Consider the following 18123-nt stretch of genomic DNA (forward strand, 5'->3'; position numbering starts at 1 on the left):
TCCAGTTTGGCACACTTTGTCTGCAGTCAGGGACAGTTATCTACATTGGAGAGCAGTGACGTAACTAAAGTCTTGTGGGTCCCAATTCAATCTTTTGCCCGGGGGCCCATAGAGTGAATTCTCAAAAAAACAACAAAGTCTGCAACAAAAAATAGCTACGTTTCCACAAAGTGGGGCCTTAGTCTAAAAGTCAGTTATCAGATTTTTTTTTTTCTTTTATTTAATTCTACTTCTTTGACCTAACATTTACACGAATGAGTTTCACCAGTGAAAAAACAATATGCCTGCAGAGGACTCCTAGCAATACATTTATCTATGCTGTTAGGAGTCCCATGCCTCCCAGCGATGTACAATAATCAGTGTAGTAAATGCGGGGTCTCTCTTTAGATGCAGGAGCAATATACTTGCCCATTTATAAAGATGATGATAACGGTTCATGTTTCTATAGAAAGCACAAGCACAACTGCTACTGCATTCAAGAGGTTATGAGAGGCCTGAGACAGCCCGTTGGAGCTATGCATAGTGGAGATGGATCACACCGACTCTTTATCCTTGAGAAGGAAGGTTATGTGAAGATTCTTAACGCAGAAGGAGATTTAGTGAAGGAGCCTTTCCTGGACATACATAAAGTTGTTCAAAGTGGAATTAAGGTCAGATATGATTCAATATTTTAACATTTGTTTGTACTTAAGAGTTGCGTATTTTTCAGCTATGCATGGAGTACTGCACAAATACCTTGCCAGATTCCAGATCGCACCTATTATTGTATGTTTGTCACACTGAATTATTACTGATCTTTGAGTCTCTAGTATATGACAGAGCTTTATACGGGAGGCCGCATAAAGGTACATGCTGTTCCTATAGTGTGCTATACTATCGGGTCATACATTTAATTCAGCAAGCGCATCATTTTACTGTCAGACAGAATTATCTGCTTCTTTATAAAATGGAAGACATACAGAGGCAAAGTGGAGTCCCGTATACATCTATAGGTGCTGGACTATGGCTACACAGAAAATAGTAGTTTTACCTAAATAGCTCAGCTATCATGAAATAGTAATTCTGGGGGACATGTAACTGCACAAGGGATCACTTTATTTTTAAGTATTTTGTTAATTCTGGTTTTTAGCTAATCATGGTTATAAACCTAACCCCGGGACCATGTATAGGCGATTCTACAGTTTCCAAATATGCCTTTGTTATTCAGCATTAGAGTCCCATTTTTATGTAAATTGGTGTTTAATTAATATGAAAATAATGGAAAAGTGATTTGGGGACTCTGTAGGGACAGACCCTTATGACCCGGCACCCCAACCGATTAGCTGTCTGATTGAGTGCTGCAGTTTCTGTGCTTGTACATAGGTATTGGTATTGCAGCTCAGCCCCCCAGGATAGGTTATCAACATTAAAGTTGCAGAAAACACCTATAAACCAAATATAAAATCTAATATAAAGCAATGTACTAGAGCAGACACATGATATGGTTTTTTGAATTCTGCATGAAGGTATAAAGCAAAAATTACAACCAAAAAATTGCAGCAAAAAAATAAAGAACAAATCTGGACCAATTCTTCAAGGGCAACATTTTTATCAGATGTGAAGATGATTTTTTTGTGCAACACAAGCCAGAATTTACCAGTCAGTGGATATCAATGGTAGTTGTCTACATAAGGACTTGAGTCAGTAATAAAAGATGGAGAGCACCAGAAAATTCATAAGAACATAATGGTGGATTCATCAAGACCGGCGCATTGTACATTGGTCCTGATATTAACTTTGCTGGGGCAGGATTTACTTGATTTATGATGAGGTTTACGCCTCATCTTATATCTGGCACATCCTCTACCAAGCCTTGTGCTAACACTGAAATCTGCGCCAGCCTGTAGAATATCGGTGTAAATGATGACAAATCTGGGTCCATGCTCTAAGCATATTTTCATTATGATATAAACCATCTGAGGTTTGATACTTTTTTATGCCATGTAAGTGAAATTGAACGGTTTTAAATCTAAAGAAGCAATGAATTCTGCATTAACAAATGTATGGGATTGAACCAGTCAGAGATCTGAGCTGAACCAGAACCTGATATTTATTATGTGGCAGGATATTAAATGCACAGTTCAGTCATGAAAACCAACCAATGCTTGGGAATATATGGAATACTATAAAGAAGAGTGACCTGGATCTGCTTCATGAAATGTGGAATGACTAAAATCATATTATAGGGAGAATATTTGTTTTTATATTTTATGTAGTTTGTGGGAATTATTGATTACTTCCCATTCAATGTCAATAAAAAACGACAGTTTGTCACTATTAAAACTTATCAGGGGCAACAAGATGGCTCAGTGGTTATCCTTGCAGCGCTGGAGTCCTGAGTTTGAATCCTGTCAAGGACAACATCTGCAAGGAGTTTGTATGTTCTCCCTGTGTTTGCGTGGATTTCCTCCCATACTCCAAAGACACACTGATAGGAGAAAAAAAAACTTATCAAACTTGACTGTATCATCTTTAGTAACATACAGTCCTATGAAAAAGTTTGGGCACCCCTATTAATCTTAATCATTTTTAGTTCTAAATATTTTGGTGTTTATAACAGCCATTTCAGTTTGATATATCTAATAACTGATGGACACAGTAATATTTCAGGATTGAAATGAGGTTTATTGTACTAACAGAAAATGTGCAATATGCATTAAACCAAAATTTGACCGGTGCAAAAGTATGGGCACCTCAACAGAAAAGTGACATTAATATTTAGTAGATCCTCCTTTTGCAAAGATAACAGCCTCTAGTCGCTTCCTGTAGCTTTTAATCAGTTCCTGGATCCTGGATAAAGGTATTTTGGACAAACAATTCAAGTTCAGTTAAGTTAGATGGTCGCCGAGCATGGACAGCCCGCTTCAAATCATCCCACAGATGTTCAATGATATTCAGGTCTGGGGACTGGGATGGCCATTCCAGAACATTGTAATTGTTCCTCTGCATGAATGCCTGAGGATTTGGAGCGGTGTTTTGGATCATTGCCTTGCTGAAATATCCATCCCCGGCGTAACTTCAACTTCGTCACTGATTCTTGAACATTATTCTCAAGAATCTGCTGATACTGAGTGGAATCCATGCGACTCTCAACTTTAACAAGATTCCCGATGCCGGCATTGGCCACACAGCCCCAAAGCATGATGGAACCTCCACCAAATTTTACAGTGGGTAGCATGTGTTTTTCTTGGAATGCTGTTTCTTTTTGGACGCCATGCATAACGCCTTTTTTTATAACCAAACAACTCAATTTTTATTTCCAAAATGAAGCTGCCTTGTCCAAATGTGCTTTTTCATACCTCAGGCAACTCTATTTGTGGCGTACGTGCAGAAACGGCTTCTTTCTCATCACTCTCCCATACAGCTTCTATTTGTGCAAAGTGCGCTGTATAGTTGACCGATGCACAGTGACACCATCTGCAGCAAGATGATGCTGCAGCTCTTTGGAGGTGGTCTGTGGATTGTCCTTGACTGTTCTCACCATTCTTCTTCTCTGCCTTTCTGATATTTTTCTTGGCCTGCCACTTCTGGGCTTAACAAGAACTGTCCCTGTGGTCTTCCATTTCCTTACTATGTTCCTCACAGTGGAAACTGACAGGTTAAATCTCTGAGACAACTTTTTGTATCCTTCCCCTGAACAACTATGTTGAACAATCTTTGTTTTCAGATCATTTGAGAGTTGTTTTGAGTAGCCCATGATGCCACTCTTCAGAGGAGATTCAAATAGGAGATCAACTTGCAATTGGCCACCTTAAATACCTTTTCTTATGATTGGATACATCTGGCTATGAAGTTCAAAGCTCACTGAGGTTACAAAACCAATTTTGTGCTTCAGTAAGTCAGTAAAAAGTAGTTAGGGGAATTCAAATCAATAAAATGATAAGGGTGACCATACTTTTGCACCGGTCAAATTTTGGTTTAATGCATATTGCACATTTTCTGTTAGTACAATAAACCTCATTTCAATCTTGAAATATTACTGTGTCCATCAGTTATTAGATATATCAAACTGAAATGGCTGTTGCAAACACCAAAATATTTAGAACAAAAAATGATTAAGATTAATAGGGGTGCCCAAACTTTTTCATAGGACTGTATATAGATCTCAAAAATTTCCTCACAAATTGTCAGTCAGGGTAACCATTTTATTAGTTGATTTTTGCATTTTTGGTCAGAGCTACTGTATAATGTAAGTGAAATTTTCACCTTTAGGAGTAAACAATGCTTTTTTGTTTGGGGGGAGGTGAGGTGTTAAAGAAATGTCTGTTACGTACACCCACTTATTTATAAACAGACACAAATTATTGTAATTCTGGTAAATTAAAATTCCTCGAAGGGCTTTGGACAAACAATTTGCACAATCTCTGGAAATTCTGAGCCTCTGAAAGTTTAGTGGTCCATAAACATTCCCAGGTGTTTGCACAGCAGAATGACTGGACAGTAAACTGTTGCTTCCTATCACTGATGCAATGGTCCTGGACTTTATGCTTTAGCTACATGTGCCAGTAAGGAGATTTTCTGCTTGCTCAACAATAAGACTTTTGTGTCTACTTCTGGATTATCAGCACTTCTAGACAATCTGGTTCTGGAACCCTATGACCGTAGCAGTGCTGTAGGCTGTGAAATGAGACATATTGCTATAAAATCAGTGATTCCAAAAGGTTAAACTCACTTGCTACCTTGTGGGAGAATCTGGTTACTCTGGAACTCAGCGAGGTGGTATTAGCTTTCTCACAGCCATTGACTTTAATGTCTGCCAAAATATTTCCACTTCACTATCTTATTCAAGTTGCTCTATCTTAATGTGTATTTCAAGGATGTGATTATTTCGCATAGCTCAATGCTATGTGGCACGTCTCTCTGCCAAACAGATTGAGTACATATGTTCTTCATTATGTGGTTTCAAGACTACAAGTGGAATAATTATTTCTTTTCCAGCAAGGTGCTATTTAGCAAGTGTTTAGAAATTACAGCAAACCACATTATACCAAAGCATTCGGAATAATGGATTCAGTTGAGCTTTATTTACATCGTAGATATTAACCTGCACTTTATCAGTCTTAGTATAGTTGGAGAAGAATGTGTACACATGAATTGACTCATTTACAGTAACAGTCATAGTTATACAACGGGACCCCTAGCCCTTACGTAAGCTCATTTGCCTAACTTATACACATTTGTAGATGTAGCAATAGGTATTTTATTGGTGGTTTAAGTTATGAGGTTAATTTGGTGTCAAAAAATTTCTACGATTGTCATATTCATCTGAATGCAGCTTGAGAAATCGATGAGCTTGCCACTAAAATAAACCAATTCGGATTAATGGAATTTATTTTGAGTAATAGGAATTGCCGCTAAAATCTCCTCTTTGTGATTATATCTATACTATGGATATCAGTTTTCTGAACCAGAAAAAGAGCACATGGACACTTAGCTTTAAACTAAGGCCTGATTCACATCTGTGTTCGGGCCATTCCGTTCGCATATCCACAAGAAAGATGTGTACACATGAAACGAGCGGAAATCGAGCAGAAACCACACGGACCTCATTATAGTCTATGGGGTCCATAGGTTTCCTTAAGTAATTGCTTTTATATGTGGATACATTTCCATTTGGGGGTCCCCAAGCTGACTCCCCCAACAGAAACCCGAACGCAGAGATGGTGCGGCAGTGAGAGTCGTTGATAATGGGTGGTAATATGGCTTCAGCCTCCTACATTGCATTGTGACAAAAGTATGGCTGGGACAGTCCTGTTACTACATAAACCTGGAAACCTGAGACTAGTACTGACAGAGTGCCAAGAGTAGGAGAATGATGCTGATTTGAAGATGGCAGAGAGAAAGGAATCAGATGGCAAAGCAAATAAAAAAGATGCAGTCAGTGAAGAAACAGATTACATTTGGGTGATATGGTCTAAATGAAGATGAAATATAGTCTGTATAAAATACAAGGATAGCTATGAGTGAAAGGACTGCTAGTGCTGCAAAGACTCAGATAAGGATGGACCATAAAGAAAAGTTGGGTGAGAGGTACATGGTTTTATTCACAAATAAAATGTGCAGGTAAGGCGTTAATAATGTATTGTGCCTGTATTAGTAGTAAGCAATCCCATGCACTTGCTATCAGCAACCCCACTTTTGTTGGTGTTCATCCTAGACCTTGTACTGATGGCAGACTCCAGTTAGTAGATCATTACAAAAAGTAGTTGAGAACTTCTTCCCCATACACTTATTCCCAGTGAATTTATGCGAGACATTAGTTGGGACCCTCAGCATACTGTAATAGACAATGCAACCCATTTGGAGTCACTGGTTAGTAACTAATAGAACAGAGAGAATTAGCCCACAAAAAAGAAAAAAAAAAAAAAAAAAAAGGAAAAGAAAATTGAAATATGTCAACACTACCAAAAGTGATTTATATACATGTCATTTACTACAACTACACATCCTATTGAGACTAAGTTTATAAGTAGATAGATAGATAGATAGATAGATGGACGGACGGACAGACAGATAGACAATACATTTTTACAGGCTATATGACCTTTGTTTTCTTTTTTGGTTGTTCCAAAGGTGATGCTTGCAAAATGTAAAAAATAATACACAGGAAAGCCTATCAGCAGTTTTGGCCTCTCAAAACTACTTAGACAGGAGAAGTGTGAAGTATTTGAAATATACATATATACATAGGGTTGTTGTCATACTAGTATGGTTAGTAATAGTAGTAGGATGACCAATTTAAAATAAGTCTAAATCCACCTCATGTCTTGATCCCGTGAGCATATAACAGTTAAGCCTTGTGGGCTAGTTGTAGTTAACACTCCCCAACCTCTCAATTCTGCTGATGAGTAATGGCTGTAGTGTCAGTCATGAGCCAGAGCTGTCATTCATGGGGGGGTGGGGGAGTTGTGAAGTGTTGGCTGCAGAGAGCTCCTGAGACTTCAATGTTAGGGACTGCACTGGGGACACTTTCAAAGGTGGAACAAGTCAGGTTATGGGGTTTGTTTGTTTTTTTCAAATGTTACAAAAAAATGTTTTTTTTCCCAGTCATATAACTAGTATGGTCATCACCCTAGGTATGTCTAACTACTTTACCCAAATCTAGAGCTGTAAGCAGTCTTGAAGGGTCAGATCTGCTGATAGATTCCCTTGAAAGCAAATGTTATTTTTCCCATTTCCTTAGGTTGAGCAGTTCTCTATCAGTGCATGGATTTAGTTGGGTGTTCACTATAGTATAGTTTGGAAGACGTTCACAGCTCTGAGGGCTCACTGTCTCGTAAAATAACACCTTGGCCATTTTAATTAGCACACTGTCAAAATCCTATTTGTAATCCAGTAATTATATAGAGCAGATTATGTGGCTTTTATGGATGCACACGCCCTTGTACTGACAAAATTACTGGTTTTTAATGCAGTCTACTACATTTTATTTTGGCTAATCCACACAAGTGTCAGACTCGTGCTTGGATCCCTACAACAGGCAGTGTTTCTAAGTTTAGTTACACTCGGATGCCTTTCAACCAATACCTGCACTGACGAACATCCAATTTTGCTGAGAGAGAAGTACCACAGCCAGCCACAAACAGTTGCTATAGTGTATATGTAATATTACATGGCAGTCATTTAGATGAATGTCCATCCATGAAAAACATAAATACATGTATGCCTTAAATCTGGAGTAGAAGCAAACAAGGCATATGGACAAGGCTTGTCTCCATGAGACAGTCTCTTATATGTAATGAGATAATGAATGTAAATTTTTCAAAGGTTAGTAGTGAATAAAGAGACACATTTGTTTAATTCTGGGTGAGATTGTAGATAAGGACTGAATCTGCTCATGTGGTTTTATGCTGTCTATGGAAAACTATATTAAAGTTAATATTTCTATTATCATGTAGTCATTATTGGATTACTATTGGATAGTAGAATAGAAGTTTAGATTGTGAGGCTCGGTGGGCTATAGAATATGTTGGCATTATATAATTGAATAAAGATGTCAACGTTAAAGAAAAACAATGCCTATGTCCTACCCCCCATGAGAATAGACACTGCCAGACATTTTGTCTTTCCCTGGTTATTGGTCTTGTAGTTGATTTTGTGACTATTCAGTAGAAGCTTTGAAAGCTATGGAAATGGTAATGGCTACAAGAATGGTACAGGGCACGTCATTTATGAGCTTCCATTTGGACAATCCTGACCTACAGTAGTGGAATCCAACATTTCTTCTGGCTCTCAGGGACAGATGTCTACTAGGTAATGCCTACATGGTGATGTATTCAATCTGTCAGCAAACTTCACCATTAAGCTTTATGGGCCTTAGTAGACTTGTTTATGATCCCTTGCCAGAATATTTTCATTTGGCTGGAACTATAGTCATTTCATTCCTCATGGGCAGCTTTGAACTGTTTGGGCAACTCCCATCTGTGCTGTGTATATATTTTGCTTCTAACATCATGTAATATTAAATATTATTTCACATTTCTTAAAGTAGTGAGTAAGGTTTATTTATGGACATGTAGTGAGACAACACCATGCTTCTACTCAATAGTGTATACACCTGTAGTTACAAATGAGTCAACCAATATAATAGATAAATATTAGGAGAAACAGAGGTGAAACAGACTAAAGCTCTTTGGTGTGGTCGACTGTATAATATAGTTACACAGCCACATCTGTAGAGGATAGTCTTTTCAGAACACACATATGCGTTCTCCTGTTTTATTACATAGATAAAATCACTAGTAGAAAAACTGTCCAAGTGTCTGAGCTAAGGAAAACTACAAGTTACCCTGTCATGCACAAAGAGAAATGCATAACCCTGACCAAACTATGTCCTAAAGTATCTGGTTGATGTGACTTAAATGACGTTGTATATACAAGTTGGAAGTGTGTCTAGTGTGTCTTATGGCAAGAAACCCTATCCTCATGTGTCCTAAAAGGCAATATAGACTTCATAGAGGGATTGCCTTTTTTTCCGAAAACAGTGCTGTACTTGTCAGTGGACTTTTTAATATTACAATTTATCCCCATTCATGTCAAAAAGGTCCCACATTCAGCCAAGGGACAGATATGATGTTCTTTCTGGAAAGAACATTGGAACACCCTTTAAAGGGGTCTTCTCAATTCGGATATTGATGATCTATCCTAAGTACGGGCCATCTATATAAGATCCTGGGGGTCTGACTTAGCATCTCACCTGGTCTACTGTTTTAAGGGGCTGTAGTACTTATGTGAATACTGCACACTCCTTAATGTTTATATGGGTCTGTCAACCTGCAGACTGTCTACCTCTACATCAGATGTTACTAAGTAGACGGCATACAGGTAAGGGCTCGTTCACATCTGCGTTGTGCTTTCCGTTGTGCAGGTTTCCATTTCCTGCATAAAACAGAGCAGGATACGGAAACCTGCAGGATTCTTTCTCACCCATTCATTTGAATGGGTGAGAAAGCTGTCTGGCGGTGAGCGGCAGTGAGCGTTTTGCGCTCTCCGCTGCGAAACCGGGTTTTTTAATCCGGACACAGAGTCGGACATGCAGTACTCTGTCTCCGGATTAAAAAATCCGGTTTCGCGGCGGAGAGCATAAAACGCTCACCGCCGCTCACGGCCGGACCCGGTCTGTGCTTTGCGTCTTCTGGCATGCAGAAGACGGAAAGCACAGAACGGAAGGCTGAACACAGGTGTGAACCTAGCGTTAGCAAACTGATGTGTACATTGTACAGGCGGCAATGCCTGCATTAATCCTGCAGCTCCTTCAAACAGCTGACTGGCAGGATGTCAAGAGTGGTACCCTCTGGATCTGAGAATAGGCCGTCATTCCCAGCCTGGTAAAATTCTTGTAGGCTAGGTTCAGATGGCGAATTTGAGTGAGAAATCCACATCATTTTATGCCCCAACCACATCCCCCCATCTCCCCATTACAGAAAGCCTCAAAATCAGTGTCAGATTCCACCATGTGAACAGGCCCTTAATCAGATTGCAGTACAGAGTGTTATTGGGACGTCATTAGCTGTCATAGGCAGACATATCTCTTAATTTAGTATTCCCTTTCATGTCTTGTAGCTTTCTGAATGGAACCTGTACCCATTTGTGCCTGATCTTCAGCAGCTGGCTGCAGCACTGTCCATTAGACACCATTTCCATATGATTTACATTACTCCAGACATAACACTTCTTTCTGTAATATAGGGAAGCAGTGCACTGTACGGCAGAAAGATTGGTTTGTCAGGAGTTGTTCACACTTCATGCATGAGTTCATCTTGTAATTGGATATCCCTCTCAAGTGTTATTTGTGGAAGTCCTAATGAGTATGACAAGAGTAGAGGCACAGAGAGCCTGAAAGGCCAGCATTTTTGTGGGGGAGCACCTTTCACCTTCCTTACTAGCCAAGAATGCTGCTCATTGAGCCTTAGGAAATTCACTCTTTCTTGGTTTTGTTCCTATTATCTAAGATTTTAGAATCTGGGAAAAAAGATAATACTTCATGGGTTTACATACACATGTGTACATTTCAATGTTCTCTGTTTCCTTGAGAGGAATCCCAAGGAGCCAATTAACCTAACGTGTTCCCAAACAATTCTCTGTTTGGAAAGAATAATTTTCAGTGTGGGTGTTCCTTGAAATTGTATGCCTCATACCCTGTTATTACTGAAATGTGTGCAGTGCTCTACAGAGTGCCAGCTACATTCTCATGCACTGTATAGATTATGGCAATATCCCACACACAGTGCAAGATAATCCCTGTTTTGATTTTGTTAGGCGTACAAATCCTTTTTGAACGTTTAGTAATTTAAAAAATGTCGAAATCCCATCTGTATCTAGAACGGCGACGTGTAAACAGAAATTGCTTCATTTAAAGGTTTTAATTAGTGATTTATTTGATTAAAACAGTAGTGTGACATGTTTAAAGAGGTTTTTGTATGGAGAAATCAGCTCTGCCTTTCCTCTACATAACCCCACACTGAAATTGTTTTCTTTACTTGCAATGCTTGTCCATTGATATACTAGAAATTGAAGGCTGGACTAATTGCCTTTGTAAAAGCATGGGGATATTGTTGGGATGATTTGTTGTTTTTGGCATTTGCTAAGAGTTTGCAAAGGTTTAAGACTGTGCTCCTATGTAAATGAAATCAATTTACTGCAAAACTGGATTCTTTGCTTATAAACTACCACCAACAGGAAGATATAGTTTAATAAAGGGAAAGCAAATGCTATTAGTGATTAAAGGGGAACACAATGTAAAACCTGTTATGTGACTAAAGAGGGTGATCAACGTCTCTGACCTTACAAAAACATCAAAAAATCAGACATAGTTGGAGTCGGTCTCATAATAGTCAGGATTGTCCTGACTTTTCTATAATACTTCTGGCAAACTTGTCCCTGCCTGAATAAGGGGCCGAAGTTGTACCAAAAGTATGTGTTGGCAGATGGGTCAGTAGCCTCGAGACTAAAATGAAAAGGTCCTACTTAAAGGGATATTCCCATGTACATAACTATTTTACAATTTGTAGATAATTAAAAGTTAAACATTTTTGCAGTATAAGTTATTAAACATTTTGCAGAGTTTTAAAGATTTTCTCTAAATATCTTGTGGTCACAGTCTGTTGTCTTGATCAGTTGCCACTGGCTACAACCATGAATGCAGGAACTTTCTAAGGTCAGAAAATCAGCAATGCCTTCCTTATCGTGGCCGGGATATTTTCTCATACATACAGTTAGGGCCAGAAATATTTGGACAGTGACACAAGTTTTGTTATTTTAGCTGTTTACTAAAACATGTTCAGAAATACAATTATATATATAATATGGGCTGAAAGTGCACACTCCCAGCTGCAATATGAGAGTTTCCACATCCAAATCGGAGAAAGGGTTTAGGAATCATAGCTCTGTAATGCATAGCCTCCTCTTTTTCAAGGGACCAAAAGTAATTGGACAATGGACTCTAAGGGCTGCAATTAACTCTGAAGGCGTCTCCCTCGTAAACCTGTAATCAATGAAGTAGTTAAAAGGTCTGGGGTTGATTCCAGGTGTGTGGTTTTGCATTTGGAAGCTGTTGCTGTGACCAGACAACATGCGGTCAAAGGAACTCTCAATTGAGGTGAAGCAGAACATCCTGAGGCTGAAAAAAAAGAAAAAATCCATCAGAGAGATAGCAGACATGCTTGGAGTAGCAAAATCAACAGTCGGGTACATTCTAAGAAAAAAGGAATTGACTGGTGAGCTTGGGAACTCAAAAAGGCCTGGGCGTCCACGGATGACAACAGTGGTGGATGATCGCCGCATACTTTCTTTGGTCAAGAAGAACCCGTTCACAACATCAACTGAAGTCCAGAACACTCTCAGTGAAGTAGGTGTATCTGTCTCTAAGTCAACAGTAAAGAGAAGACTCCATGAAAGTAAATACAAAGGGTTCACATCTAGATGCAAACCATTCATCAATTCCAAAAATAGACAGGCCAGAGTTAAATTTGCTGAAAAACACCTCAAGAAGCCAGCTCAGTTCTGGAAAAGTATTCTACGGACAGATGAGACAAAGATCAACCTGTACCAGAATGATGGGAAGAAAAAAGTTTGGAGAAGAAAGGGAACAGCACATGATCCAAGGCACACCACATCCTCTGTAAAACATGGTGGAGGCAACGTGATGGCATGGGCATGCATGGCTTTCAATGGCACTGGGTCACTTGTGTTTATTGATGACATAACAGCAGACAAGAGTAGCCGGATGAATTCTGAAGTGTACCGGGATATACTTTCAGCCCAGATTCAGCCAAATGCTGCCAAGTTGATCGGACGGCGCTTCATAGTACAGATGGACAATGACCCCAAGCATACAGCCAAAGCTACCCAGGAGTTCATGAGTGCAAAAAAGTGGAACATTCTGCAATGGCCAAGTCAATCACCAGATCTTAACCCAATTGAGCATGCATTTCACTTGCTCGAATCCAGACTTAAGGCGGAAAGACCCACAAACAAGCAAGACCTGAAGGCTGCGGCTGTAAAGGCCTGGCAAAGCATTAAGAAGGAGGAAACCCAGCGTTTGGTGATGTCCATGGGTTCCAGACTTAAGGCAGAGATTGCCTCCAAAGGATTCGCAACAAAATATTGAAAATAAAAATATTTTGTTTGGGTTATGTTTATTTGTCCAATTACTTTTGAGCTCCTAAAATGTGGAGTGTTTGTAAAGAAATGTGTACAATTCCTACATTTTCTATCAGATATTTTTGTTCAACCCTTCAAATTAAACGTTACAATCTGCACTTGAATTCTGTTGTAGAGGTTTCATTTCAAAACCAATGTGGTGGCATTCAGAGCCCAACTCGCGAAAATTGTGTCACTGTCCAAATATTTCTGGCCCTAACTGTATATTGTCCCCGCCTACAATAAGAAAATCATGGCTGGGTTTTTGATAAGTCACAGACCATAGAAAGTGTCTGCATTTGTGGTCATATCCATAGGCAACCGATCAAGACAACAGACTGTCACCACTAAGATGGTTAGAGAAAATCTTTAAAACTCTACAGAATTTTTAACTACTTATATTTGCAAAAATGTTTAACTTTGAATTATTTACAAATATAGATATGATCATGTACAGGGGAATACCCCTTTAAGCATAATACAAAGTAATATATTTACTATCACAGTTAAAACTTGACCTTGGAGTAAATTATACCAACATTAGGTACATTTTGGCTCATCCTAACTCATTTTGGCACATCTAGCTTTAGAGTAAATTTTTGAAACTCATTGGAATAGGGGTTTGGTTTTACAAATAGGGGTGGCTTCGAGGGGCAAGGGAGCACAAGTTAAATGTGACAAAATTCACCAAAAAGTTTTGCCCCAAACTAAGACAACTAATAGTGGTATAAACTTAGATTATACCATTGCAATATGCCCCAGACATAATCCAGCAGCAGTCATTGTAATACATCTGGCAAAGTTTCAGACTGCCTGTCTAAGTTTACACTGTCTGACTATATAAATGTAGGCCAGTGTTACATTAATACCCTGCCGGAGTGTACTTTTAATACCTTCATTCAAATTAATAATAATAGAAAAAAAATGCTTCGGGTTTATGGGATTATTCTGACATGTCTATCTTAGTGTGAACATTTACATTAAGGAAACAGCAGAAAAAAATGCTATATTTTACAGTCCCAGCAAAATGAATGAGACTTTATTCAATCTCATCCCAAGATTTAAAAAACGCAGCGTAAACAGAGCGTTTACGTGAGCAAAAAATGCCGCGTATATGCTCATAGTAAAAAAACTCCACGTAAATGCAGCATAAATGCGACCCTCGCATTTCTATGCCAGTAAAAATAAGCACAAATTTCGGCCGGCCTTACTCCGTGTGAATGCTCCCTAAAACAGTGTTCTTAGAAAACACTGTTGCAGAGATATAGCAAATATATATACTTGTAATAGCACCCTCTGGTGGTCAAAATGTGTAGGTCTATGCACATCATTCTAGTGAGGGTTTGCAAGGCTATTAGAATACAGTACAGCTTCTGCTTTATCCTTATTGAAATAACAAAAAAAAAACTTACTGTATCTTTTAAGGGTATGTTCATACAGCGGAACTTGCATTCCACGTGTGAACACTTCTGCGCGGCTAGCCTCTCCAGATTAGGCCCAAGGAATGGGCCTAATTGGGAGGGAGCCTAGCGCCTCGGACACCGCGACTGAATCAGTTGCGGAATCAGCGGCAAGATAGGGTAGCTCGCTTCTTTTTTCCGCTACTAACTAGCAGAAAAGAGAAGTGAGCGGCTCCCATTGACTTCAATAACGTGGTTGTCTAATATCTTCTCCCTTCATTGACTGGACTGTGTAAGCAGAATAAGGCCTAAAATATGTTCAGCCTTAAAAGGAAAACATATATTTTTTTTTTATTTATATATTGTGGATAGTAGATTTTTTAAAAATTCTATCTCCTGTATATGATTATGGGGCTGCCATCTGGCATGTCTCTTGTCTGCTCTGACAACATTTAGTGATATGCTTTACAGCTTCCTCTCCTTTATACAGAAAGATAAAGTAAATAAGCTGTGGCCTCATTTATGGTTAGCAGTGGATGCAATGATGGGGCACTATGGGTGTTCTCTGTGAAGGTGTGCTCTTCTATTGTGATCCTCACTATCTTCATGGTGATGTAAATGAGTTGAGAGCTGCAACGAAAATCCCTAAAGAATTGGCAAGTGTCAGTCTATTATTGGGTTTAGTGGCCAGAGTGAAATTTGCAATATATAGTACAGTGAATATATGTAGTATAGTGGCATGGAATATTAAAAAATAAAAATTAATATCTTATAAATTCATAATAAATACTACTATTTTGGTGGCATTATCCACCTTTATAAAATTGATGGCTGATTTCTAGCATAGGCCATAGATCTTAGATTCATAGGAGATTGACTGTCAGCCCCCCATAGATCAGATGTCTTTACAGGACCAAGGCTTCTGGTATTGCTTACATTCCGGAAACTACACTGCTCACTTACTTTTTCACTCAGAGCATCAGTTGTGAATACTCAGTGTCTCATACACATGAATATGACACCACTGCAATGATACATCACTGTGAGTAAGCACTGCAGGCTCATGTAATGTAAAAACAGCTGATCTGTGGGAGTCTCCACCAATAAAAATAATAGCCTATCATAAGGAAAAGCCATCAAATTCATAAAAGTGGTAATGTTAAAATAGTATTTATAAAAAATACAGTATGTCATTTTCCACTAAGAATACAGCAGACTCTGTACTGTATTCTAATAGTAATGCATTTCTAACAGAACCTAGAATGACATCTGGATACCTCATTGTTTTGAACAGAAGGGGTGCTATCGCAAGTAAATAAGTGATAGAATTTTGATGTAATTTAAGGCAAAAAAAAAGCATCATGTGCACAACATTTATCATGTGTTTTTACACTTGTACTTAAATGGGACATGGTCTCACAGAAAAGGGACATGGCCTATCTCCACGCTCAGTTGTTTTCCAAGCATGCAAGTATGGATACGTGAGAATAAAGGCATGCATACAAATAAATTATTTTTAGACACTAGTTACCTTAGGTAATGAAAGAATAATTTCTTGAGACTAATAAACACACTCCATTGTACATAGTATAATACATGCTTGTTGTACCACCATCATGACGGCTAAGTGATACAAGAGAAGCCCGCTCCTGATCGAGGCCCTCATTACAAATCTAATTCACCCATAACTAAAGATCTTTCATCTGTACATTCCTGCAATGCTTCCTAATTTAGCTTTCAAGGTACTGAGGGGGTAAATATCCCTCCAAGACTCGGCAAACTGTTTAAATTACTCTTATAGAAAAGTTAGTGGATTTTTACATTAGAGATCTGCATTCCAAAGGTTTACATTTCAGATGGCATGCAGGCCATTATTTTTGGCTGAATTGTTTGCCCACCAGTTATTTACAGCGTCCCTTCTCCCTGATTTTCATTGTTTTACGTGTGCATGTAACTCAATGACTTCTTTGTAATAATTGGATAATGAATTGTGTTGCCTCATTGCTATACCTCTCTATAACTAGATTCATATTGATATTAGATGGCATTCAACAAAATAGTAATTTAATTCCATTTAATACTATTTGTACTGTCTCTTAAAAAAACACACTCTAGACATAGCTAAATAGAGATTGCATAACAGTCTTTTTTTGTCTATATGATCTGTCAGTACCTATCTCCATTGGGGTTCACAATTCGCACCTAGGCCAGTTAAGTGTTAGCTCTAGTCTATCAGCAGGCATGTATGTTTTTAGAGTGTGGTTAAAAAAAACAAAGACTATTGAAAGTGTAAAGTCTCCATGTCACTTCAAGTTCAACAGGAACGCAAGACACAAGGTCTTAATAGTGTCGTACTCATACTGTAGACAAAGTTGTATCATGCTTACAGGGATTATCTGGTTTCTGACATTGATGGCCTGTCTTCAGGAATGCCTATCTATCAATATTACGCTAGGTTCACATCTGTGTTCAGCTGTCCGTTCTGTGGTGTCTTCTGGCATGCGTTTTATGCTCTCCGCAGCTAAATCGTTTTTTTTAATCCGGACACAGAGTACTGCATGTACGACTCTGTGTCCGGATTATAAAACCCGGTTTCGCGGCGGAGAGCATAAAACGCTCACCACCACTCACGGCCGGACATCTTTCTCACCCATTGAAATGAATGGGTGAGAGACTCCTGCAGGTTTCCGTCTCCTGCCTCTGTTTTATGCAGGAAACGTAAACCTGAAGTACGGAGTGCCGGGCGCAGATGTGAACAAGCCCTTAGTTCTGCGGGGGTTTAACACCCAGGACCCCGCAGATCACTGGTAGCAAGACAGTGCAGTTCTCTGTATTGTTTTTATAACATGATCCATGATACTCACTTGCCATACAAATTGTAGTGCCAAGTATGGGTACTGCTCCATAGATTTCAATAGGACAGCGCTGCAGTACCTGCATTCACCTCTACAGTTTGTACAGCGCGTGAGCAGGTAGCTTGCAATATGTAAACAATACAGAGAGCTGCGCTGTCTCGGTACCAGTGGTTTGCAGGGGACCTGGGTGTTAAACCCCTCCAGATCTAATATTGATGGCCTATCCGATTCAGTATAATTTGCTATTTATACTTTGATGTGTGCTTTTTCTGTACTGAGAAGTCAAGGAGGAGGTCCTATCAGTGACTGACAACTTTCTCTGTATGTACAGTCTTAGAGGGGAGACTGTCAATCACTCCTTGACTTATCAGCAGAGGAAGAGCAGAGAGTTCAATGAGTAAATGACGGATTATTCTAAATCTTTCTCACCAAACTAAATATCAATCTGCTCCGCTCCTTCTGCTCTACAAGATTTCTATTTGACAGGTTTTCTTTAATATCAATAAACATCTGAGTAATACATGAATGGGCTACTCCCCAGATGTAGGCTTTTTTGCTAGAATTTTCCTCATTCTTACAGAGGGAGATCTGAGCTAAGAACGCTTTTCTATAGGATCCTTATATATCCTATAATTACAGACTGCTGCATATATTCTCTTATATACATTTTTTGCACACAGTTGATCATA

The 18123-nt window shown here is 38.9% G+C and overlaps 1 protein-coding gene across 2 annotated transcripts in view; it reads left to right on the top strand.

The window, feature by feature from the left end:
* The window catches only part of HHIP (hedgehog interacting protein), a 102184-nt gene that overhangs the window by 15836 nt on the left and 68225 nt on the right, over positions 1–18123 (top strand). For both annotated transcript variants that reach the window (XM_075265565.1, XM_075265557.1), the window contains exon 4: positions 449–650. In XM_075265565.1, coding sequence (XP_075121666.1) covers positions 449–650 — 202 coding nt within the window. The remainder of the gene's footprint in view (positions 1–448; positions 651–18123) is intronic.

Source organism: Leptodactylus fuscus, chromosome 1 (assembly GCF_031893055.1).
Source record: "Leptodactylus fuscus isolate aLepFus1 chromosome 1, aLepFus1.hap2, whole genome shotgun sequence".
Taxonomy (NCBI): Eukaryota; Metazoa; Chordata; class Amphibia; order Anura; family Leptodactylidae; genus Leptodactylus; species Leptodactylus fuscus.